Source organism: Dicentrarchus labrax, unplaced genomic scaffold (genome assembly GCF_905237075.1).
Source record: "Dicentrarchus labrax unplaced genomic scaffold, dlabrax2021, whole genome shotgun sequence".
NCBI classification, from domain to species: Eukaryota; Metazoa; Chordata; class Actinopteri; family Moronidae; genus Dicentrarchus; species Dicentrarchus labrax.
In genome coordinates this window covers 20,619,125-20,646,711 of record NW_026136718.1, presented here as the reverse complement: position 1 = coordinate 20,646,711, position 27,587 = coordinate 20,619,125, and the positions used below count along the sequence as shown (strand labels likewise).

The 27,587-nt window shown below is 45.8% G+C and overlaps 1 protein-coding gene across 1 annotated transcript; it reads right to left on the bottom strand.

Annotated features, from left to right (window-relative positions):
- Positions 1-64: 64 nt before the first annotated feature.
- midn (midnolin) lies at positions 65-27,587 on the bottom strand. Its single transcript, XM_051376002.1, is given in 9 exon segments — positions 65-3,773; positions 10,833-11,156; positions 11,423-11,600; positions 12,992-13,267; positions 13,269-13,547; positions 22,760-22,822; positions 22,998-23,085; positions 24,803-25,031; positions 27,263-27,587. Coding segments are annotated over 9 exon segments (1,770 nt in total). The 5' UTR covers positions 27,333-27,587; the 3' UTR covers positions 65-3,510.

The window sequence follows — 27,587 nt, the reverse complement described above, 5'->3', positions numbered from 1 at the left end:
CAGAATAGCAGCTTTCACTCAATGTTATTGAATGGGTTAGTAATGAATACTCACGGAGACCACCTGACGTACTCATTTTGTTTTTTATTTATTTATTACCTAAAAAAAGAAAATGTTCTATCACAAGTCACACTGAAATGTATTGCTTAAGAAAAAAAATATATTCATATATTTTTTACATTTTTTTTCTTTTTTTCCCCCATTTTTTTCCTTTTTTTTCTTTTTCGGAAACACGTTTTGTTTCCATTATATTCCACCAAAAACAAAATGTTTTTTCGGACACAACATCAGCTGCTGCCATGTCCCGACAACCTTCTCCCCCGCTTTTTAAAAAAATGCACAAAGAAATACATAATTCACAGTTACCATTTTGGTTTCATAAATTAATACAGTCACACATGTGCTACACCGGTCTAGAGCTAGAACATTGTAAATTGTATTCTTGAATCCTGTTATTTTCAATAGTTGGCTACAAGAAAGAACAGGCAACTTAAATGATCAGAATTCCACCAACATACTGTTTTTTATCCTCTCTGTAATGCTTTTGTCATCTTTTTTGTTTTGTTTCATCTTTTTGAGTTTCACACAGAAGTGAGGCACACACAGAGTATAGTTCATACATATACAAAAAAAATTAAATAAAATTTGGGAGGGGCAGGGGATAAATTGTCCTTTAATAATGTTGTATCCAAGGAAACAGGAAGTGCATGTAGTCTGGAGTCCTCAGAGGACCTTTCTTATTCTGAATCAGGGCTGTTACTTGCCACCCAAGTACTGTGGTGTAAACCTCCTCAGTTAACACAAGTTACACAGATTTGTAGCTTTTTCAGCTTGTTGGTGGGAGGAGTTAAGAGGGATCTGAGGTTCGGACAACGGAGACCAACAAGCATGGCAACACAATAAAGAAATGGGACAAAGGCCGCATTTGAGGAACAACACCAATTTTTGAATAGTATTTGATTCGCTCAAACGCGCTTAACCCCTAAAATCTACGACGCTCGTGGCTGCGAATACTACAGTCCTGTGTATCAACCAATGAAAACAAGCTTAAATCTGACACTGACACAGCAAGGGCAACATTTTTAAGGCACAGAAGCCTTGACATAATAGAGACTCCACCAGCTAAAAGCACTAAACAACAGATGCCCAGTGTCCTCAGTGACAAAAAATGGCGCCTTGATGACAACAAGTCCGACAACAATGCACACAGAAAGTTTAAAAACCAAAAAAACATTCCCGCCCCCATTGTCCCCAAGTGTCTCATTTTTTTTAGTGAAAGGTAAGGCCACTTAAAAAAAAGATGAGGTTCACCAAAAAGGTAATCTCTCACTGCAATCTCTGGGAGTGCAATTGTGGTAGGGTGGTCGATCGATCATACAGACAGACAGATAAAGAGACAGACCGGATGCTTCTCTCGAGTAGGTTTTGACGGACAGCACTAGAAATCCGTTGGTCTGTTGGTTCCCTGCGAGAGTACGTCCACGTGAGCCTCTGTTGGCGTTCAGGCTGGGAGGAGGGGAGGTGGTTGAACAGTTCGTAGGCTGTCTGGGTCCTTGAGAGTAATGGGGGGTAAAACCAGCGTTCGGGGAGTAGAGAGAGAGTCAGTTGCTCTTTGCTCATCATCATCGTCTTCATTGTCACACAACAGGAATGTTCAGTGCTGAGCAAGACGCGAGTCCACACTTAACTTCATCTGTTTTGGTTTTGCGTCGTAATACTTTAGCAGGACACTGTTGTTCTAACATTGAAAAATAAAAATTACAAAAACCTAACCAACAAAAGCAGCATTGTTTATTTTCTTCACAAATTCATGCAAGTTGTTAACCTTCATTCCCACAGCACCAGTTTCTTTTTTTTCTTCCATCAATAGAAAAAAGATCAGTGTAATTCACACTTCTGCATGCAAAGAAAAGTCACTTTTTCCCTCTCGCTTCTTTTTTTTTTTCATCTGAAGTCCCCGTAAGTAGCAGCGGAACTGTGAAAGGCCTAACCTGATATGTCAATGGATGTACTGGTGGAGGCACTAGATAATGATGCTGGATACAGATCCCACTTCTTCTCCCTCTTTGCCAATAAAAAAATAGAGTCACTATTATGAGGAAAGGTACACATCAAATGGGCCTAGAACTGTTAACCAACTAAGAATTTTGACGTTTTATCTAGCTGTGATATAAAGTAGTGACCCATGCATTCACTGCAGCTGATCTTCAGGATTTTGAGAAACCAAGGAGTTATTTGGGAGAAGACAACTCAGACAAAAACATGGGATATTATAAATCAATTTACACTAAAGTCAAACATACACACACCCTCATAAACCTTTGCCAATTGTCACATATATGTACACAAACTAATACAAACCCTCAACAAGTCCATTCAGGTCTGTACGACATGAGGTGGGCTGGATGAAATTTATCTTTCCGTATCATTTGTTGTGGCTAGACGACTATAATTCATGAATGAGCTAATGAATGATTGGATGGATGTACGTATTTGTTGGTAGTCAACGACTTGACTAAAGCCACAGAGGGCTGCTGTTTTTTGAAAACAGCAGATAGGAAGAGAAATAAAAAATAGATTATTTTTTTTCCATATACATTTTAAAGATTTTAAAATCCTCTAAAGCACTTTCTGTTAATATTAATTCATTTTGTTTATTCATTAATCATTCCTATCGATACCCTATGTCACTGAGGTTGATATCAATACTTCCATATTCATTTTTTAATTCTATTTCAGGCCCCACCTCCTTCTTGCACACATTGACCAGCTGTTATAAATCAAGAAAATGTGCAAACTACTTTGAACTGTTATATGAAAACCTGAATGCTTTGTGAACAATGCTACATATTTTGTTTATAAAATATAATAATATGTTTCAAAATGAAAAAAAAAAAAAAGAAAGTTTAACCACCCCGTAACAAGTAAAAACTAGACTCTGGTTGGTGAGTTTTGAGATCGATAAGAATGCCCATTGGAATAATCCATAGTTCGGCAGTTCTGCCATTCTTGTGATTAGGAAACACTGAGGCCTCTGGTGCTCCTGTCCTGTTAATAAGTCCAGTGTGGATCTCTTCATTGCTGTCCAGAGTGCGCTTTAAAAAACAAATCTTAGAAAACAAAAGGAAAACAAAAATACCACCACCACCACCCACTGAATTCTGCTATGCTCAAGTTCAGGTACGGTCTCTGTAATCATACTGTAAAAAGTCTTGTACACTGTTAAGTCCAGTAGTTGCCTGTCCAAATCCAAGCATCAAAAGAAAGTTCTGTTGCTATTGTTGCTGTTTTTCACAAGGTCAACTGTGAATGACAGAATGGGATTAAAGTCTGTAGGGAGCCTTTTTTTTTTCAAGTGACAGACGCCAGTCACAACTTTGATTTCCCCTTTGCACAGTTCTGTGTCACCTCCTGCCAATCCATTCTCTCAAAATATATCTCTAAGTAAATCCCAAGCAATGCCTTGCACATCTCTGAATCCATCCCCCACAGCATGTGGGATCAGACGGTTCAGGCCATGACGAACTCGGACTTCAAGTCAGCCTTGACGTCGGGCTTCCACACTGAATCGTCAAAGTCCAGGTCCAGGGAGCCCTCGCTGGACATGCTGCTGTTGCTGTTGCTGCGTCCAGCCTTCCGGTTGGGCAGCCACTGATAAGGAGCACGCTGGTCGCGCCTGGCCTTCCTGCGCAGGCGCTTCTGCTGCATCAACAGCTGCAGGCGTTCCACCTTACAGCGAGTTGCACGGTTCTCAGTCTGACGAATGCGGTCACCTAGACAAAGGAAAGGACGGGGGAAAGATGGTCAGTCAGGTATTTCTCTTTGTATGTTGGCTAGTTTATTTACACTGAGCAGAATTAACACTAGCTAAAAAATAAGCTGGGGTTGAGAAGAATGTCTGTGTGCTTTAGTGTTTGTGTGTTTATCAGGCAGCTGACAAAGCAACACAGCCTTGATGATAATGCTAGGACATGCTAGGATCATTCCATTGGCCCTGACACACACACACACACACACACACACACACACACACACACACACACACACACACACACACACACACACACACACACACAGACACACACACACACACACACACACACACACACACACACACACACACACACACACACACACACACACACCATGTGCACAATGTGTGGAATTTGCTGCTCAACCTCCCCCACTGAGCATCATTAGCCCCCTCAGGGCTATTTTATCCCCTTATCACTGAGTGGGGAGACCTTCTTAGACCTGCATCTCCTTGAGAACCAATAGCAAGTCCAAAAACATACAAACACATAGCAGAGATGACACATTCTGATAGCTGCCTCTGATATCTGCACACATGACATGCCTCACTGACTGGGTGTGCAACTAAGTGCATTTTTAGCTGTTGATGTGCCTATAGGAGAATACAGTCTCAAGGGAGAGGCTTTGCATGGCACTGTGAATGCTATCCTACAGTGGCAGAGTCAAGCCTAATCCAATTTATGCGTATATTCAGGGGCTTGGAAGGAAAGGAAAGCAACCGCAATCTATTAGCCAGCTCCATTAGTATCTGTCTGGGAATTAAATAATTAAATAATGGGCTAGAATGTCAATAAACCGAAGCACAGCAACCATCTCTGCCTCTGCTGCACACCAGAACACACACACACACACAAACACACACAGACACACGGACGCTCAAATCCGCATTCAAGTACATCATGTATTCACACAAAAACACATACACAATGTGTTTGGCCTGTGCACGTATACACACACACACACACACACACAGCTGCACACACTCACAGATGCATGCACACACACAGCAACAGCAGCAACAGCCGCAGTAGCTTTTAACGTGGATCGATGGCAAATTAAAAAGACCTATTGATTAAACCTTAGCTCTAGTGCAGCCATCCATCTAGGGCCCAGGACAACGCTATTGGCTTTCAATAGAAAATGCAAGCGAATGGAAATTGTAAGCGGAGAGAGAGACAGGGAGAGATTGGGTTTTTTCTGCTATTTTTTTTCTTTATTATGGCTGTAGCTTCCCACTCTCAGCTCATTGACCCCCCCTCTCACCCCTAACACACACGCACACATCCCCCCCATCCTCCTCCCTCCTCCAGCTCTTGCCCCATGTCTCCCCAGAGACACCTCGGTGGGGCAGTGTGAAGAAGGAGAAGCAGGAGGGCAACAGTAGAGGAGAGGGGGATGGCGGTGTGGGTTAAGGAATTCCTCCCCCAGGGGCAGCGGGGGGGGTAGAAAAAGGGACGGAGGAAGAGGGTGGAGGGTAAAGGATCAGCCGTAGGTGGCAGTTTTCCGAATCGATTGTGCCCTCCTCTGCTCTTCCCCCCCATCGGAATGAATTCCGGACTCTGTGTGGGCTTAATTTACCTCTTTCCCTCATTTGCTTATCGGATCGAGCAGTGCAGAGCCGTTTTTTCCAGCTATAAATATTCACCACAGTCTGGCAGTGCATACTAAAGAACTAAACTGCCGTGGAGCAGCCTCCGTGCTGGCTTTTGAGAGCAGAAAGGATGTGAATAGTGGCACCGAGTTAACAGAAAAGAATACTTCTTCACATTACACTCAGCCACATAGACAGACTGGGGTTTTTCCACTTCCTGCAAATGTGTTCTGTCCTGATACAACTGATGTGTGTGCATCTGATGTGTGTGCATCCAGATGCCGTGTGTGCTTCTGTGTGAGGGCAGCATGTCATCTCTAGAGAACAGGGGGTATACCAAAGGGGGGGGGTTCTCCTACATTAGAGCCATTGTTCCGCTGCCTCGGCTCCATGTGACACCCATATACACTGCCGCAAGGCTTTGTTCCCCCTCCGGTCCTCCCTCTTCCCCTTATTCCCCTGCGCTGACTAGCCACCAGCGAAACCGCCTCTCGGCTGTGTCGAAATATGGCTGTACACAATGAAACGGCACGAAGCCAACACATGCCTACTTACAAAATCTGTTTGTCTGGTACAATTTCTCAGTGTCTCTGTTTAAATCTTTTCTTTATTTTACCAGTCCACTCAAGACAACTCACCAATATATAGGAACACACACACACACACACACACACACACACACACACACACACACACACACACACACACACACACACACACACACACACACACACAGTGTAAATGGCAGTTTGATGGTGCTGTAGGTCTTGGCCTTTGGCTTGGCAAGAGCTCTGAGAATGTGCTTGGAGCCACACCAAACTTAGTGTGTGTGTGTGTGTGTGTGTGTGTGTGTGTGTGTGTGTGTGTGTGTGTCTGTCCGTGTATGTGTGTGCGCGTATGTGTATGTGTGTGTGTGTGTGTGCATGTGTGGCCATTCATCAGCGTCACTACCGGAGCCCTGGGCGGCTGGGCCGGACACAGCTGGCCGCAAGGATCTCCAGACTATGTTTATGACAGTAGGGCTATTATTAGGGCTGGCTAAGAAGGACAGACTATACACACACACACAACACACAGAGATACACATAGACTGGCCTGTAGCCTATATGCAGAGACTAGGGTTTGACGTGAGCACAATAACCTTGGAGGACCCAGAGAGAGGTGGGAAAGACACATAGGGAATGAGAGAGAGAGAAAGAGAGAAAGAGAGAGAGAGAGAGAGAGAGAGAGAGAGAGAGAGAGAGAGAGAGAGAGAGAGAGAGAGAGAGAGAGAACCCATGTTCATATACAACCCTGCGTGACACAGGTGAGGGAACAACAGATCTTTTCTTAGAAACACGCAGAGGAAGATATCAAAGAGATGACAGGTCAAGGGCACAGTGAGGAAGTTCACGCCAGTCTTATTTTCCCTATCTCTTCTTTTACCACTCCCCTGCCTGCCAATCACACCAAAGCTCAATCCTGTGCAGCACATTTTTCCATCCCCAAACTCTCCTCTCTGAAGACTTTGACACAGGCCCTGTAAACACACCGAGCACTGCAGAGTAAGCCGGAGAAAGGAGAGAGAGAAAGAAGGGGTGATCTATGAATAATCGATGCGTCAGTCAGTTTTCCTTGCCTTTGAGGCCAGCCCAGCAACACAGCAAAGAGATAGGGAGCACACGGGAGGGAGGGTGGGAGGAGTGGGTGGGTGGACGAGGAGAGGCAGAGGATGGAGGTAGAGAGAAAGGGAGGAGGGCTGCAGTGTGCAGGATGCACGGGGAGATTAAAGGAGCTTCTCCTTTTATTGATTGAATAAAGATTGGCCTTCATTTGCAGTTGTCTTAGTGCTGTTGTTTGTTTGTTTGCCTTGATAAGTCTTGTGATCTTGCAGAGAGAACATTGTGTTTGCTCAGCATCCAAGGAACCAGGGGAAAGAGGGAGGGTCGGACAGAGAGAAAGAGAAAGAGAGTAAGAAGAGGAAAAAAAATCACATTGCAGCAAAGTCAGCCTTGGTTTCCTCTAGTCTTACTCTTTCTTCATCAGTTAATAATATGGGCAAATTGAATATCATGATACTTATTGCGGTATTATCTTGACATTGGTATGTGGCAACAGCTACAGGTTGTACCCCTCCCTAACATTGGGAAATATTATGAATTTACCACTAAACATGAAGCATGTTGTGATTATTAGAAAAATGTACTTATTTAACAATCACTCCATATCCCTCTGACCAATCAAAAGCATTTAAGGACCAGTAGCTCAATTGTCAACAGGTAAACATCTCCATGAGGAAGCAGTCCGGGACCTTTCTGGAAAGAAAATGAGCTATCAAGTTCATCACTTGAAAAAAAATGTTTAGACCGACTAATCAGTCACAAACTGAAGCAACCAATCAAATCCGAGCTAATATGAGCATTTTGACAGCCAGTGAAAGGGCACTGACAGCCCTGCAGGGACACAAGCTCTTCAATGACTTTTAGACTTAATTTGCATTCTCTCTCTCTCCCTCTCGCTCTCCTTGTCGACAATGAAAGGGCACCTGATGTGCTTGGCTGGCTTTGCTAGATAGCTCTGTGCTGTGCTGCGTCGCTGGGGCCTTCGTTGAGTTACCGGTACACGTGTGTCCCACCAAACCTCTGTGTGTGACGACAGAGGAGTAAAGCCTACCAGTGGATAATGTGTGGCGCCTCAGCCAAGCAGGTCAGGGCTTAAATACAGGACTCAATGAGGTTTAGGGTAAAGGATCTTTCTCTGTGTCTCCCTCCCTCCTCCTTTGGCTTGCCCAACGTCCTAGCAAGGACGAAGCTAACATGACCTGACAAATCGAAAGGGGACAGGAGGGGGTGATGGGATGCGGAAGGCACATAAGAGAGGAAGGGGGTGCTGGTGCAGCTTTCAGAGCTAACTTTGCCCCTGTTTTGCCCCTCTCCGTGGGTCTGTGTTGAACTAAAGCAGCTGCAGTGGGAGTAGGACTAAAAGGCAGGCCTATAATCCCATAGCCCTCCCCTCCTTTGCCCCACAATGGCTCAGCCTGGTGCCCTGTATACAGCCCCTGTCTCTGGCCCCTGCACAATAGGTTTGGCCGGGCAGGGGGCTGAAGGGCTAGAGGGGGGTGCCGGGGAGGTCCACTATACTCAGTAAAGGAATTTAGCTAACAATCAGCCTGCCAGGCTATCCTAAAGCCGTCCTGTTCAAATCCAACACAAGTCCTGGGCTGACAAATCCCCACACTAAGCAATACCACACTGCAAAGCCGTGCTAGTCGTCCAAGCCTTTAACCAGGCATTTGTGGTCAAGTGTGTGCACATGTGTGTATGTTGAAGCTCTTTATTTACGCTTGTCTTCTCCCCCTCGCACATGAACTTGCAGTGGAAAGGGTAAAGGCTCTCAGGAGACAACCAAGCTATGTGACATTTTCGAGAGGCTGTTTCAACCTAGAGTTTGACTGCGCACACACATTTTGGCAGATGGGAAGTGCAGGTTATTCCGGTAACTGAATGAAGGCAGGTTTCTGTGAAGCAGTGTTAAGCCGCGGTGTTAAGTCCAGTAAGTCTTTCGTCAGGTGTCGGCTGATAAGACTGCCTGAGAGCGCTTAGTCATCGGCTTCCTTAGGACACCATGTGGAACGGGATACAAGTAGGCACGCAGCCTCTGTCCACACAAACACACAATCATTGTCTCAGTGAGCTAAACTGTGCTTGGTTGTACAGGTTACCCATTCACATCACTTTCTGGAAGTGTACATTGTGAGCAGGAAGTTGGACGGAGACAGGAAAGTCGGAAAAGGACATTAGACAAGCTATCTTTCACCAATTCTTTTTTTTTTTACTTCGCCCATGGTAAATCAGTGGGCAGTTGGTAGACTGATGGACAGGATATAAACACCCATATGATGAATGGAGGCTTAGTGTTGTGGTTTTAACAACCCCTCTCTTCCGCATCCTTCTCCTCCTCTCACTGCCCTCTACTTTTACAAAGCAATTTTTTTTCAGAGCTGCTTTTCGGAATAAATCTTTCTATTTAAAGGCCAAATGAACACAGACAATGTATTGATGCACAACACAGACGTGGAAAGAGAGGGAGGAAGATGGATATTACAGACAAGGCTGTTTTTGGACAGCAAATGGGGGAAACAGCAGCGTGGGCTGTTGAGTGCTGGCGAAGAGAGATGACAATAGTGGGAGAAGAGGGGAAGGACCGGGGGGATATGTGGGTGGGGGCAGTGAAGGAAAGGTCTTCCCTGAGTTAGGAAAATAAGCTTGTGTTATTCCAACTGTTCGCTGAACACTTGTAAGGGCACCCAGGGTGATGCAAAGGAATACTGGACATTCCCGACGCAATCTGTATGCAGCACAACTGAAACGCTCCATTCTGTTTGCAACAGAAGGTCATGAAACAGGGGACAAAGCCAGTGTATGACAATAGGAATGTATGCTCTTGCTTTTGCAAACAAAAGAAAACATTAAACATTAATCACTCTACTCCAGGACCCTCCCTACCTACAATTCAACAACATTTACCAGCAGCTCACCAAAGACTAGCTCGATTTCCTCCACGGGAGATAAGGAGGCAGCAGAGGACAATGCTGTTCCTCTCGGCACAGCCAGTCTAACCTTACAACATTGACTGAATGTTATCTGTTCTGGACATCTGTCTGACACTCAACATCCTGTGTCTCTGCACGGAAAGGAGGTTTTAAAACACTCAACCCCAGTCCCTAAATGGTATCATCTGAACTCCAACACCTGCCCCGGCCCAGCCCTTGGGCAGGGGTATGATGAGGTTTGTCCAGCCCCCAGCCCATACATGCCCCAGCTGCAGCCCTTCTTTAAGAGGGAGGTTAAACCACCCAAAGCCTAATCTAATCTAAACATAGCCCAGCCCAGGCTTGAAGGGGTAAACCTATCTCCTTGACGCACAAAAACAAAGCCAACTCTGCTGCCTGACAAGTGAAGCCTGACTGAACAGGTCTGGAGAAGCTTGTACTGCATTACTAAGGAGACCCCTCCTCCCATCTCTTCTTCTTCTTCTCTGCCTCAAAACCCAGGAGAGGTATATGCACGACATTTTTGTTCTTTAATCTGACTTTTCCGTTCTTGCTTTGTCAGTATTTTAAAAGATGAAAATATGTGCTTGAACGAGACAGTGATGCAAAATCATCTCAACAGAACTGATAGCTAACCATGAAGTGTAATGAGAATAGAAACTGAAAAGACAAAGATGACAATGAATTCTTTAGTAGGCTGCAATGTAAGAGCAGAGCCCAGTAAAATGACAGGTTCAAGACTGCAGTCATTTCACACCCACACACACACACGTGTATGTGTGTGTGTGTGTGTGCGTGTGTGTGCGTGTGCGTGTGTGTGTGTGTGTGTGTGTGTGTGTGTTTCTGTTTGTGTTTATGACATGCTTGGATGAGCAGAGGGAGTCCTGAGTCACTCACCAGGGGGTTTGCACATGCGGATCTGGCTCTGGCACTGTACCAGAGGATGAAGAGTCGGTGGAGGGGTGCTAGGGTTGCCGGCAGGCACAGAGGTAGCTTTGGCAGAGAGGCCCGTCATGCCAGCGACTGGGGGTGAAGGAGGTGGCGAGGGGGATGGGGAGGTGGGTGAACCACACTGTGTCTGGTAGCGGAGCTGGGTGAGGGAAGGGGGCATGCCCTGGTAGTGGCGTGTAGCGCTCAGGAGGTCATTGAGAATCTGCAGGATGGTACCAATATCTCGTCTGGGACGCCCATTGCTGTCCTGGCAGTTAGGGTGCAAAGTGCCTGAGAGAGGGAACAAGAGAGATGGCGAAAGTATTAAAAGACAGTTTTCAATAAAAAGCAGATAAGTCAAAGATTTAAGGTCATTCATACAAACACCTGCCCCCAATAGACCCTGAGACCAGACAGAGGAGCCTGTGTTTAATTTTCTGGGTATTTTGTGAAGCATGCAAGTTCTCATAAAAGAGGCTTTCAGTTGGATCTCACGGTGTGCATAGTTATTGCTTAGAGCAACAATAAATCTTAAAGGCAGCTCACTGTCCTCTCACCTGAAAAAGTCCCTGAGAAGACTCCGGGAGCATGGTTAACAAAGCTCTCAATGATGGCGCCAGGTTTACGGGAGCGTGTTGAGGGACTGGTGCCACTGTTGGGGCTGTTGGGGCTGTTGGTGCTGTTGGTGCTGTTGGGGCTGCTGGGGCTGTTGGGGCTGTTGGGGCTGCAGTTAGCCTGGAAGAAAAATATTACATAGCATAAAGTGAGGAAACGGAAAAGCAGTCTGAAAAGAAAACATCTGTACACAACCTGTGTGAGGAAAATCACTTCCCAGACTGTGTTAACATATACACTGGATGACATTCAGGCTTGTGAGTTGTGAAATGTTGAAGTCATGTTCTGACCTATAGCCCTTATATATACAGTATATAATGTAAGCTTCTGTAAGTGACCTTTACTTCAGGGTGTTGTAAATACTCTTCGCACTATGTAAGTAACCTATGCAGTGAAGGCTGGTGGTTATAAGAAACCCCAGAAAGCTAGAAACCTGAGCTTTGACATACTATAACCCCAAAACAGCCAGGATATCTTGTTGCCTCAAACCTGAGAAAGACCAAACTTGGAAACCCTGTGACTTCACCTTAACTTGGATCACAAAGTGAAATCGAAACTCAGGCAAAGGTCTCTGTGTTTGTTGTTTGTGTGTTACCCATATGAAAGCCTGATGAGGAATAGCCATTTCCGTTTTCTCAGTACTAAACTGGCCTGTCTTTTTGTTTTTCTTGTTGTGAACCATCTCTCCCACATAGTCCACTGACATCTGGTTCTTATTCCCTTTCCATAGGCTGGAGCTCGGGGAGGTAGAGAAAGTATAAACAGCGAACTTGGTTGGTGGAGACAAGTAAGCATGTCTGTGCATGTGTGTGCAGCTGTTCTTAGAGTTATCCAAACCTAAATAAATGGTTGTAAAGGTTAATGATAAATGGCTGACAACACTCAGGTTAATGATCAGTCTTCACATGAAAAACCACCTTCGATTCATTAAATCGGCCTCTCTTTGAATCTTTTTCTCCCAAGCTCTTTATCTTCCCCCATATTCCTCATAAATCTCAGTGGGCAGGATGAGGTCATATGGATGCCATACCCAGCCTGGTTTATGTGTGTGTGCTGGCCTGTTTGTATGTATTTGGGAAGCAGAGTGCACTCTGGCGATGACTAAGTGCACTGTGGTTTGGCAGCACACACACACACACACACACACACACACACACACACACACACACACACACACCTTCTCCAGACCTGAGTTAACCACGGGTTCGCCCTCATGCTGCTGGGATATTACACTAATCTAATCAATTTAATTGAGGTTGATTTAGTTGTGCATGGCACTTGGGTCAAACGGTCGTCACCCATCCTCGACATAGTTCATTCATGACAGCGCTATGTGCCTGTGATGACGTCAGTTATGTTAAAGTTAAGCTATTTTAACACTATCTACCATTATTCGTAGCATATTTTACATACACGTTTATCTCCTCACTAAGCTAGAACTGATGGCAAAGGTGTAACAGTGGTACAAAAATATAAACAATATGGATTACTAACAATATTTTGAGGCTTACCTCAGGGCAGAGGACTGGGGCTACAGGGCTGGCCTGGCCGATGTCATGGCTGGGTTGGCCTGAGGGAGGCTGGTGGTAGTGGTGGTGGTGATGATGGTGATGGGCTGGAGAGCGAAAGAGACTTCCAGGGATGTGTGATGGGCGAGGGGAGTGGGGTGGAGGAGGAGGAGTTGGGGGGCTACAGTGAGCAGAGGAGGGCGACTGGTGGTACATGGGAGGGAGTGGCTGGTGGTGTGTGGAGGGCAGGGGGAAGGAAGGGGAGCCCGGGGAAGAGGGGGGAGGAAGGAACCAGGTGAGGCTGGGACAAGTGGGGGCTGGGGTGACTGTGTGGATGATGGGGGTGGTGGTGGGAGTGTGGGTGAGGGTGGGGAACACGGGGCTGCCCCGTGGGCTGTCCCATTGCGGTCTCCGCGTTGCCCCGGGTGATGAGGTGTCTGTGCTGGAGCTGGGGGCCACCAGACTGCTGTGCCGCCAACTGGAGCTGGACGAACATCATGTGATCCCCGACACGCAGTGCCAGGGTGAGAGGTGAGCGGCCGGACAGGAAGTCACTGACCTGCAGGTGGACAAAAGACTCATTTGAGTAATTACATTTATAAACTTACATATATTTAGATACAGAAAAGTTTCCAAAACAGACATATACACATGATACATGATTTATTGGTACAGCTGAATTGGCAACCTAAGTCTGCATCAAGATTATGTACTGAAAGCCAAAGTGTTTCACAAAGAGAAAAACTCCCCCCTGCATAATGACTTCCTCCTTTGTAAATGAACAGTCTGCCCCATGGATGGCAGTTAAAATGCACACAACAGTGCTTTGAGCTCCCCCTCTCATAGACACACAGACACACCACATTAGCCCATCATGCAATCAATCACCATTCTGTAACACTGGCCTATTTACATCTGCTGGGGAGCAGTGGATGAGGAGACCTATCGGAAAACACATACAAATAGAGCCCACTCTTGCATGCCTCCTACTGCCCTTCAGTCCGTTCTTAGTCAGCAGTGTCATTCAGCTCAGAGACAGAGGCCACCCTTCTGTCTGGCCTGGGGCCTGAAAAATCCGTCCCACATCCAGGAAATACACCCCGCCTGCCTCTCAAACACAGAATGGCTGATTGTCCGTGGGTTCGTGGCGGATCTGGAAAGGCTGCCCATTTTATGAGCTCTGGCAACGGCTAACAGGAGCCAAGTGTGGAGGCCTTTGCTGACCCACCCGTGGCCCGGATGGACACACACAAATACTGGATAGTGGAGTTGTTACGACTTGGCTGGAGGATTCACACTAAACAAAGTTCTCTTGTCCCTTTCCTGCATGCCTGCGGCTCTGTTGCTGTGTATTGCTCACCGCTGATGTCTGTGCATGTGTGTCGTTGCGTGTGAATGTGTGTATTTTCTAGTGAGAGTCGTTCGGGGGTCAGAAAGATTCTTTGGGTCTTGAAGACTCAGCAGTAATGACATCTCAGGTTCTCCCCAAATAGAAGCAAACAGAAACAAGCAGCACTGTCAAATACAAAGTGACGCCTCTGTCCAAAAAGGTTTCAACAACCCCTACAGCCAGTGTGCTTTCAGTCCCCAGAGAGGGGCAGAGGGAGGGGGAAACAGGAAGACAGAAGCATCACCGATAAGCCACACAAGGGGAGGAGAGAGCACAAAGAAGACGGGAGACAGAGAGAAAAAATAATGACAAAGCAGAGAAAACAAGTAATAGAGACATACATACAAAGACAGAAAAAGAGAGCAGAGGCCTCACTCCCCCCAGACCCTGCAGCCTTTGGAGTGTGCTTGTGAGATGTTGGCCCGTAGTTAACCCTGTGAATCACCCGGCTCTGCCCTCCATCACTTCTCTCCCTTTTCTTCTGCTTATTTATTTCTCTATCGACCGCTGCCTCTCTGTTGCCAGGGTGACCTTTGCACATTGGTATTGACATGGTGTGGAAAAGAGGAATGGAGGGAGAGGAGAGGCAGGTGAAAGGACGAGGGGGCTGGGATGATCTGATGGCTGCATTTCAACATGTGAATAGTCAACAGCTAAAGCAGCACAAATCAGCACAAAGGATGCAGCAGGGTAAACAGAAACTCAGCTATTTCTGATTGTAAACTCAGTCACTAATGCTTGTTGATAGTCAAGTCCACACCCACGTTGATTACCCCTTCGTGGTAAGACAATGAACTCAGCGGGTGGGGTGTGAAGTGAGGAGGAGAACAGGGCAGGGTGCTACCTGAGAGGGCTGTAGGAAACTCTGTGTACAAAGGTCACCTGGTAGACAATATATCAAGATGTGTGTGTGTTGGCACCTCGGGGGGAGGCAGAGTCCCAAAAGTGGGTGGGGGGAGAGAGTGAAAAGAGAAAAAGGAGGGGGAGGAGACGCTGACTGTGTCTGTGACTGACAGCTGTCAAGAGAATGAGTCGGCAGTTTGCAAACCCACAACACACACACACACACACACAAAGTCAGAGGCCCTAAGGGAGACTATCAACCCAGTGTTTAGTTAAAGGGAGGGAGGAAGATGGGGGGGGGGCACACCCCTGGGAGAAGTGAGTATCTGTTTGTCTATGGTACTATTCAGACCTACAATCCTATAGTCACATATATCCAGAGAAAAATCCAGTTGAGACAGGTTACAGTTCACACCTGGCATCAGAATCTCTACAGAGTTACTGTTTGTGATCGGATTTCACTTCCCTGCTCACATTTGATTTTATCTGTGAAGAAACTGCATCTGCTGTTACACAAAAAAAAGCTCAGAGGAGAGGGGACCATGTCAGAGTTGTTTGGAGAAGACAAATCAACCTAGGAGAGTCAGTCTGTATGTATGGTCAGGAACATGTGCATTCACAATGTAGTGCATATGCTGACATATGTCCGTTTTCAGAGCAGTAAGTAGCTGTGCTTATATCCATTCCCTGAGAAGAAATCATCCAAGATGCCATTTAATGTCAAGTCTGAACAGGGCCTTTGCTTTGTCAAGCACATGTGAGAGAAAGTGAGAGAAAAAGGCAGACAGTGAGTGACAGCAGGAGAAACAGAGAGGAGGCTTGATTACCCTTATAATGACTAGTGTGGATTATTCAAAACCACCAAGATGAAATTCATGCACTCCTACTGAGTTCCCAACACCACATGGCAGGCTTCAAATTAGCCTGCGAGAGAAGAGAGCTTTCTATTGCTTTCTAGTTGTTGGTTTGTTATGAGAGACGCAAGACAAGGGGAGGGCCTCACTTTTGTTGTACTAAGGCAGACAGAGAGAAACCAGCCACTCATTGTTCTCTTTCTGATGCAGCAGCAGTGGTATGCAAAGAGCAGAAGAGCTCATGCCTGAAGAACAAGGTGTGTGTTTGCTGAAACAGCACACACAGGTGATTATACTCAACAGAAATTATACAGGCAATGTCATGACAGAGTCTATTCAGTGACATACAGGTGTTGATAAAGAGCTGTTCCACTTAATATGCCATCACCGCTCCTCTTTAACAACTGACCCCAGAGCCGGCGCCATCAACCATTTTGTTTTATTTGTCGGGGTCCAGACGGTGGTATTTTGTTTAGCAGGAGGGCTTTGGTTGCTAAGCAGTGATGGGGGAGAATATGATAAGGGGCAGCCAGGGGAGGAGGGGTGGAGAAAAGATGGAGGAAAAAGGGTGGGGGGGGGGAGGTGGCATTAGAGAGGGAGGGAGTAAGGATGGTGAGGGGGGATGGGGATGCGGGCGATGGGGGTAGGGTGTCAGAGTGGTGGTGGTGGTGGTGGGTGATGAAATATTCAGTGAGAGTGTGCCTCTGGCTCCTTCCCTCTTTTTTTTCCTTTCGACATCTCTGGCTGACAGTTTTATTTATTGGGGTCCCTGTGGTTCAAGGAACTCATTTGCAGTCGTTCTTCCTTTGCACACTAAGCGAACTAAGGGAGGGAGATAAGGAGTGAGGGAGGAAGAGAGAGGCTGAGAGACTGAGGGAGGGCGAGAGGGAGAGGGAGGGGAAGATAGAGAGAGCTGGCAGCACTGAGCTGACGTTCATGAACAACTGAGCAGCTTTGTGCCAGAGAAAAGAGGATAGAGGATTGGAGGGTGGGACAGGAGGGTGGAGAGAGGGAAGCCTTGAGAGGAGGAAGCCGTCTCCTCCAGACATTCTGGTTTCAATGCAGCAGCTCACCTGTCGAACTGCTAGGCAAAAGGTACAGTTCAAAAACCTGCTTATTAACCCGCCTATCGACCTAGATGTTTTGATCGCACCAGGACACTATTGATAGTCTCTGTGCAGGCACACACCGGCTAAAGATGCAATAACAGGCCCTCAAAAGAGAGAAGGCAAAAAAAAAAAAATCAATGACTTGCATCATGCCCCAAATCCTAAAAGCAGCCGGGAGGCTCTTCAAAGGCCCCATTAGAAAGATAGCCGTCTGTAATACTGCCTGATAAGAAAAACAGGGGGCTGAAAGTAGCTGACCAGCTGGCCATCACTGAATTTGATCGGCTGAGTGAAAGGAGAGATCAGAATGGCAAAGTTCAGCATGATCAGGTTCCAGCTAAAGCCACTCCTCACACCCCAACTGTGCCAACAACTGGTCAGCTACATTGAGCCGATTCACATGCACATGCAAGCCTCTCAATCCACAGTCCTCATGCATTAGCTCCAGTTGCTGCTCACACTCTTCACGCTCCGCTGAATGCCTTTTATACCTGCTGATTGATACAATTTAATCAGGATACTGTGTTGGTGGAGAAGAGCCTTACTTAACGATGAGCAGTTTCTGTACCCAGCAAGACAAATTTGTGGATACTTGTAAAAACATCATCGCGGGCAACAAAAGAAGGCTGGAAAATAGCATCTCGTCTGTTTGAGATAAAGTAAGTGGGTACAGGCAAATCGACAAGCAGGAGAGGAGGGAGGAATGACGGAGGGAGCAGAGTGGTAGTAAAAAGGCGTAAAGAATGGTATCTTTCCCTTACAAAACTTCCCCCTTTTTTCAGTATGCTTTAGTATGACTTAGCGGATCGACCTGGATCTTTTGACCCCTTCCTCGCGGTTTCACCTGTAGCATATGCCTAATTGACTTCATTAGACTTGGTGGTGGCTATCAGACGTGACATTCCTGGCCTCCAGCCTCCCACACAGTAGCCCCACTAGTCACGATGCCTGCTACTTGAATCACAAAAGCTCAGTGTCACCAGGGAATGGCAAACAATGACGGTCACGACTCAAATATGGAGAAATAAGACTCCCCTGGCCGCTGAACGAGGGAACACACAAAGACGCAGGCATTAAAAATGGATGTTGGCACATGCACACACACATACACACATATGCGAGCAGATGCATAGACACAATAGGACAATGAAATCCCCTGCAAAATCCATCTCTCCCCTGATTGCCCCACAACACACCTTGATTCCCTCCACCCATCCCAGCAGCCCATCCCCCTGCTGTGCATTTAAGCATCACAAAGGGGATCACACAGGTGCAAAAATACTGCGTGATCAGCTTATTAATGCAATTTTCAAGGCCCGGATTTACACGAGCAGGCACTGAATAGGCCTTTAGATCAGCATTGTCTTTCATTCCATACACAATTTGATTTACACATCCAGCAACAAATTAATTTCTGTAGCTTTCATTTAGGTAACAAAAAAGCAAATTACCATTCTAAAGAGCAAAGGCTCCCTCTCTTATACTGCATGCATATAAAAAGCCTTCATTTTCATGGCTATGGGAAGGACAGAGGGAGCAGCATGCTATAAAAAGGGGAGGATCTTCTCATATTGACCAACAAACTGACTCAGTCATTTTTCAATTCCTTGCACTCCCAAATCCTCAATACAATTACTTTCCAATGATTTCCAGTAGTGTCAATCGTGCTGATTAACTAGCATCTAGATAAGGTGGTCTACATGGTGCAGGACTGGAAAAAGAAACATATTGACCATCTGCATTGAGCTGTTTTACACACAGTGATGTACGGACACACAGGCATGCACAGGTACACAGTTGATTGTCTAAATACACACGCAATTTCCCACAATTGCCAAAGCCAAATGCCTTCGGTCCTCTTTTGTCTTTATTTCCTTTCTTCCATTAGACTCTCCCCTGTATTTCTTCATGTGTGAGTTACCCGAGCATATGTTATCACCCTCCCCATTACCTCAAACCTACAAGACTTGCACACACACATTGACTTGACGTGTTGCACAATGACTCACACAAAGCTCTCCCTTTCTTTTCTCCTCCACCTGTCTGGCCCACCGTGGCACCCCCTGAGGGAGGCAGAGCAGAGGAAATGAGGTGAGGGTGACCCAGAGGTGACTCCCCACAGATTGTTAGATCCTGCTAGTTTGCATCTGTCCGCTTCTAGACACAATGACAAAACTGTGCCATACCGTTCCTAGAGGAAGAGGAGGGGGTGGGTGAGGACAGGACGTGCTTGTCGACGGGAGCAAGAAAAGTAGAGCAGATACGTAACAGCGTATTCCGCTGGGACACATGGAATGGCAACACACAGCCTCCTCCCAAAGTAATCTGTGTTAGTGTTCAAGGCAAAATTTGTCAATCTGCAGCCTGCTGAGCCTTGCTCCAGCTGGGCCGTGCATTGATTTTGAAACCAGTATGCACCACTGTAGCTGCACTCAATTGGGTATAGCTGGCGCCTATGGATATATGGAGGATGAAAGGGGGTCATGGGGGACAGCCAAACTTAAAGAGTGACCCTCAATCATTGTTGTGTGTTTGAGGGGTTTGTCAGCTGGGCAGGTTTGGTGCTCATGCTTTAAGACAGGAACAAAGAGGTGGTTGCATGGGGGAAGGGCAATGGGGGGATGGTAAGGGTGATGCCTGCCTGCCTGCCTGGTTGGCTTTTATTCTAACATCAATGTGCATCAATGAGCAAATAGTCCCCGTGTGCTGAGAGGGGACATATAATCCTTTTCTTTTTGTCAAATACCAAGATCAATAGATGGGAGAGCTGATGTCACTGCTCTCATATGCCCAGAAACAGTGAATATTGCTTTCATTTCCCTTTCACTGCTTGTCTTGTAAGTATACATTCATTTTACTACTAGGATGGATCAGACATTTTCTCATTCTCTGAGCAGGATCAGAAATCCTCTTAAATATATCCTTTCAACTCTGGTGTTGTGTGTGTGTGCATGTGCGCATGACTGCATATGTAAGCTGTACACACAACCTCTATTTAGCAGACAGAATGAGAAGAGAGTAGAGCAGGGAACTGTATTTTGATGGGCTGTCAGGAGGCAGTGGCTTAATACAGCTTAGATGTCATGCAAAAAGTCTAGCAAGATGCCAGAGGAGGAATTAAGGCAGCCAGGATTGTCCTTGCTAAAGAAGCCAGCCATCACGGTCAAACTGAGGCAGCTAGCTGGACTTGCAAACCACAGCACATTTAAATTATAGGGCCCTGGGAGAGCTGTTAAGCAGAAACACGAGAGGGAGAAGGAGGAAAAGGGGGGAGATGGAGCGAAGGAAAAAGAAAACCCATTTCGATAATTGCAGGGGCTCCATTTCCATAAAACATTTTCTATCTAACTTGTTCCACAAAAGTCTGAAACTGCCCTAGAAGCTGTCATGTTCTGCTTGGTTGGTTGGCCAGCTAGCCGCTATCTGTGAACTCCCCCGGAATCTTGATAAAGGAGAAGACATGAGGTGATCTGTTCAGCCCTGTCTTCCATGAATACACACACTTCCTGGAAAAACACCCTATCTGGAATTGAGACCTCACATAACCGAAATACAAGTGGGTGGAGAGGACAGAGGGGTTATAAGAGGTACAGGGGTTCATACCCTCCTCTTCCACGGCTAGTCGGCTACAATGGCTAACATCCACCCCACATCTCCCCGAGGCTATTTTTGGGTGTACGGGCATATCAGTTATCATGTCAGACACTTTTAAGAGCTAAGTGCATTGATTGATTTTTGATAGCCCAAGAGTTGGGGGGGAAGAGAGGAAATGAGGGAAAGCTTTTGTGTTCCTATTTTCTAATCTTACTGAGATCCTTAATCTCTCCGCAATCTATATCATTCCATTCCGCTTCATGAATTATAAAGAGGAATCAATTTCTCTGGATAAAAACACACTAAAGCAGCTTTATGCCTTTTTTTAACCTTTTACCCTGCTATCATTCTACTGTGCCCTTTATTCTTTCTATCCACACTGGAGGATTACAGTTCTGTCACAATAAATATGAATGCAACAGTAATGTACTGTAAGCAGTTCTTGAGAAAACCTAACCCATCTGACTCACAATGAATCTAAGAGTAATAAGGACACAGGAAGAAGAGTGAGAAATATCTGCTCTTCTGGCTCTGCGGTCGAATTATCATCTGCCTCTGGTGAAAATGACAGTCACTCATGGCTGCCCAGCAAAGGCGTACCACATGATGGGCAAGGCTTGCTTCCAGCCCACTACCACTCTGACATACACACACACACACACACACACACACACACACACACACACAGAGTAACAGACACACGCACGTTCACTTACACACACCTACACACACACAGTCATCTGCTGTCAGTGCTACGAGACGCATGCTGAGTTCACACACACACCAGGGCCAGGATTTCCACCATAAAATTATCAGCAGGGAATGAAGCCATACTGAACCACACTCCGCTATCTCCAAACAGCCTACATCCTCTGATAAAAAAAAGGTGACTAAATGTACAGTAGTGTTCTTTGGACAAATTCATCACATAACCACTGCATGATTGACACACTCAACTCCTTACATCAGCATCCAATTTCACCATCTTGTACTGTTTTGACATCAGTCAGCAGCGCATCACTGATGCACTTACGTACATCTCAGTGTTACCCAACACTACAAAAGGAAGTTGATGTGAGTCAGTCAGTCAGCTGCATAGTGTTTCATACGTCACACTGTTGTCTGTGTGCATTCAGGCTTATCGCCTCTCTTCTCGCTCACGCTCTGCGGCCAGCGCCGAGAACTCTTTGCCTTTTTTCGCTTTACTCTCACTATTGATCATTTTTGGTGAGTCATGCCACAATGACTCAAATGCATACGGTATTTCAGCAGGCCTACAGAGCCATTTCACTGTAAGTACAGGTGTAGGCACCACTCTGGCTGTGTATGCATACTAGGCTTCCAGGAACCCTATGCTAATACTGGGTGAGAAGGCCGCCATCTGATGATCCAGCACTCTATTTATGAGTGAGTGAGACTACACTCAAGCTCCATGCAGCCACACCACACTTCCTGGAAACTTGCCTGTGTGTGTGTGCGTGAGAGAGTGTGTGTGTGTGTGTTAGAGCATAAAATACAGAAAGGAGTGGAACGAGATTACAGATAAAGGTATAAACAGAAAGGTGGAAGTGAGTGTTATGTGGTCCTCTCAGCAGTTCACAAATAAGCCTTTCTTGTGTTGTGTTCGCCCTGGTTTCCTGCATTGAGGTGCAAGCACACACACACACACGCTATCACAGATGTTACTAGGATACTGGAGGGTGTTGCTGCTTATTATATCCTAACAGCTCACACTGGATGTCTAGCTTGGCTTGGCTTGTTTAAGAGGTTGAGATTAGACAAGCAAAGAGGCTTGTGCAGCCTGCTCATCTCATCTCATCTCTTTCTCTCTGTATCCGTCATATCTGGGTGTTGCTCTGTTCTTAACCGAATATACAATCTCCCATATGCCCTATGAACACACACACACACCAAAAAGGCCCACCATCGTAGGATATTCATATTTTAAATTTTTACACAACACAGACAAACAGTCTCTTACCTGAGTTTCTGTTAAACTCTCCAAGGCTTGCATTACCGACTGTTCTGGTCTTGATGCTTGAGACTGCAAAGAAAGAAAAATGGATATAAAAAAATCAGTTTAAATGGACTAAACAGAGCAGATATTAAGAATGTAAAGTAATGTGCTTGCAAAAATGTTCATTAGAAATGCTCCTATACAGTATTTATATATATTTAGACTCCAAACAAAAATAAAATCACAGTCAGGTAAGCCTTACCATTAATCCTGCTTCAACTGTTGGTACAAGTGTTAACTTGCTCCCATCAGAGATGCCTAGATCCTGGAGTTTGCCTGAACTTAGTCGCCTGCAGGGTTAGAGAGAACAAGATAATTAGACTGTGCTGACAATATCTTCTCTCTTCAGACACACAAACACCCTTCAGCCGGGGGGGCAGACAGACTTCAAAACTAGTTTGGAAAAGAGCCGTGGGTGAAAAGCTCCATGAAAGAGAAGTATTGATTGGGCTGTCATATTTCAATTTCGAGTATAGTGGAGCTTGACAAGTGCTCGCAGTGGATATCTGGCACCACTGCCACTTGCTTAAGTGGAGGTAAGTATTTTCTTTTGGCATTTGGAGTTGTACAAATGAGGAGCAGAAACTCCACACTGAAACCAAAACCACAATCTTTTTATTAGTTTAAAGAGAAGATAAACAGTACAATGAGTAGCTATTATTGACACTGCAGGTCTATTGCCCGTCACTGAACTGTAGAAAATGATGGCGACTGTCCGAAAAAAGTTTAACCATGTCATATATAATGCATTTCCAGGACTTCACTATTTAATGTTTGGTGCAGAGCATGACTGTTCCACAATGAGGGAGTTGTCTTTTCTTGCAAGTCACGGTGCACTAAGACCACTCACATCTAAGTGTCTGACTCTCTGCCTTCTTTAGCTTAGTGCAGAACAGCCTGCTGTATAGGCATGACCCAAATCTCACCCCATGCAGCTGAACAAAGGCCCTCAGCACTGACTTGCTCGAGGTCTACAGTTTGAGGAGCAGGAGGGGATTAAAAAGGGGGTTTCAGGTTTTAAAGGATGATGTGATTTATTGGGTGATTACAATGGGTGGGAGGGGATCAGGAACGAAAAACAATGCTGACTGTTTGCATGTACTAAAGCCTCCCTTCTCATTTTGCATACCACCTGCGCTATTGTTAAGTCATTGAACCTGGATCTGATTGATTTGGGAACCGCCTCATACTGTAGGCTGTGGTTAGGTTTAAATAATAAAGGTTTTAACTATTCCCTCGCCCGTGCGGTGCTGCCCTAATGTGCTATTACAGCAACATTTGCTGAGCGCTCGAGAAACCGGCCAGCAGATACCTCACACCAAGAAATCCACTGAAACCATTAGGACTTACTCTGCTTCCAGAGCAACTGGCTACCACCATGTAACTACAGGGAATCACACTTACAGCCTCATCCAACTACAGGACACATCCACCTCCCATTATACAGAAACATGTGAAAGATTAACAATAGGCTATGTATACAGAGCAGCAGTGGAGTAAATAAATTACAGGCTAACCAAGTGCGTGAGACTTTACTCATGAATGTTTGATTCCAACAACATTAGTAATTCAGTCAGGCTTCGGTATTTATAATGAAGGAGGCATGAATCAATGCAAGTCTGCAGATCGCCCCGTCAATACTGTTCCAGTGACCGGTGCGTCCCCTATGCGTAATTCCAATACCGTGCATCCTGATGGTCAGTAGTTTCCTTGAATGTATTGACGACAAGCGCAACCAAGGTTGTCTCTGAGGCTCCCGAGAGCTCAGCCACGCATAAATCCAAAGTATAGATTAAAACCTTATCACTGCAGGCCCGGAGGGTGAACGAACTCAGTTTATTGTCGTTTTTTAAACTGCGGAGTAGCCTAGACATTACGGCGCATGATGGCAGTGTGTAGTAAAGAGACAGGCTAGTCTTTAAGGACAAAACGAATGTTGATAAGACTCCGTGTATGGAAAGGCTAGAACACTTCTGGTAAAACAAAATTCAATAACGGTTTACTTACGTTTCTTTGTGCAGCAGAGCGAGTCTCTCTTTTGGTACTTTGAGTTTTTGCGAAAGCCTCCTCTTCAGTCCCTCCACGGTCTCCTCCAGGGGCAGGGAGAGCTCGAAGCGTGTGCCGGTGGTGGAGTGGATGTACAGATTCATGGAGGGCTCAGTCGGGACGGCCTCGCAGGACGAAGCCCCGCGACTGGTGCAGCTCCGGGCGCTGGGATGCTGGTCCATCCGATAACCTGTGGTCAGAGAAGGGGGAGACAAGGCGAGCAGAGCCGAGGATGAAGAGGCTGAGGAGGATGGTGAGGCAGATCCGTCGCTTCGGCTACCGTCCCGTGTTCTGCTTGCAAATCAAAGGCAGCATTCAGAGAGCTTTCTCTCTTTCTCTCGCTAGCTCTTGCTGCCTCCTTCCTCTCGCTCACCGAGAGTCAGAATAACACCCGGTCCGTCCTCTCTCCGGTCGATATCATGAGAATATTCCCCCAGGAAAGTCAACTACATAAGGCTCGCTTTGCTCTTTGTTTGATTTCTGTTTTTGTTGCCCTTTTCCAACGTGCAAACAAAAAGTCTTCCTAATGCTACATAGATGGGCAAAAGCCAAACAGAAACGCAAGTATGTCAGCAAAAAATGCCATAGACGCTCATTTACGCAGGCGGTTACCTTTAAAACAAAAACCGACAATTCTAATAAAAAAAGAATATAAATTCCTCTGAATGTTTGCAAGCTTTAGATAAGAAAACACACGGTCCGTGAGCTGCAAAGCCTCATACGGCTAGTAGTGAGAGGCACTCCGCTGCGCACTCATACCCACGGCAGCTCCAGTGAAATATCGACAATGAACAGTGTCACAAAGTATCCCACTTCCACCATCGATAAAGTACGCCCACAGACCCGATGCAGCCCGGCCAATCACAGGAGAGCTCCTTCAGGACGCTGCCGACCTCAGCCAATAGCGAGAAGAGATCCACACCCACGTGGAGGGCAGGCGAGTTAAGGCCATTCATAATAAATTACAGCATAGAACAAAAATATGTGCCCATATCACAGTAGCCTACAGCAACTGTTCTTAAACTGAGGTTCGCGATCCTTTACAGGTCACCGGCGGGTTTGAGGATAACTAAAATAACGAATTGTTTACTTGTTGCTGTCACTGTTTATTACTTATTATTATGACGTATATTGTAAGAACCAGGCCTTTTCTACGTCGGTATCTCCCCACACAGAGACAGTTTTAATCTGTGCCGGGTCACATCTCTAAAACATGTGTGTGTTTGAGGGTCATCTTGTGTGGGAACTGTGCAGCAGGCTCAAAATAGCCTTCGCCATTAAAACAACAACTGCAAAGAATGTCTCTGAGTGTCCAGAGATATTCAGGGCCCATCACGGTCTGCGTAAAGGCTATGTTTAGATCCGTGGTTCGAATGAATCAACAGCAGTAGTGTGGATGGAGTTATTTTAAAGAGCTGGTATAAAGACCAGTGGTTACATTCTGCATTGGTAAATCTTAAGTTATCAGATGGGCCGTAATGACATTAATAGTGCTGACGTCATCCTCTTTCCCCTGACCTCAGCAGCATGCAGAAACCATTAAAGTGATCTCGAATAGTATGCAAATTACACATTGGATGGGGTATTCTCTTCAGGAAGAAGGATGCCGGTTAACTCGCAATAGACGCAGCACACACTCCAGTCACAGATGTGTAAAAGCAAATAATATATAGGAACTTGATATTTCCCTGCATGCACTACTGATGTTGCACAAGTTCGTGTTATCCAGTCTGGTGTGACCAATAGATAACTCACAGACAAAGTTGACCAGAGAGAAGAGGGACAGATTGGGATTTTTTTTTTTAAAACACCATGCAGACGTCTTCACACAGTGAGCTCACCTCTATACATTCTTCTAACACAAGAAGGGGCTTTAACATAAAACAGGAGATACTCGATCGCCACCAAGTGGCCAAGGAAGGCAACTGTGACACTCACAACTTGGAAGTGATTCATAGTTTACTTGTCTAACAATTCGGACTTTACAGTAAGCATTTACCTGGCAAAAAATAATGAATTCACGGGTTTTTCCTTCAAGCTCACTCATAAAACGTGCTTATTATACTCTTACAATGGCTGTCGCTACGGCAGTGACATATAATAAGGTTGTTATTGTTCCTCTAAACAGACAATATCAGCAAGGGCTTACTGTAAATTAGATTTAGCAGCTGGCAGTAACTGTGGCACTCTCCCGTCGTCGATACCGGCCGTATTAAGTTAATCATGTCCACAGAATTTACATGGAAGGTGGCTCATCCAATCACTACACAAGACGCCTTTATCGATCCGTGATTGAATACTTGTCTCCAATCAATTTCCTACCCGCCGACACAACATGCTCAACTTGTCGTCTTGCGTCAAACCTCCCAGCTAACATGCTAAAACGTTTAAATGCGTTACAACTTATTGAAGTGTTCTTACCAATTATTGTGGCGAAAACTGTGAGGCTTCGCGCTGAAGTCTGTTGTGTCTGTTCCCCCAGCTTTGGCATGTAAAATAAACCCAGACAGTGACGGTGAAAAAAGAAAAGAAAAATCGCAGATAAATCCAACCACTCGAATATCCACAAGGTTTTCTCAGTAAATTCTCTGACAGGCCCGTGCGTGTCCAGCGCGCGACGTTTACGCACCAGACCTCGAGACTCCTGACCAATAAGGAGCGGTTATGTCCGAAGATGCCTCGGCGTGTTGTTGACACACCGGCGTCTTTCTTGGTAATGAGAGCGTAGTCGGGAAGGTGAGACACC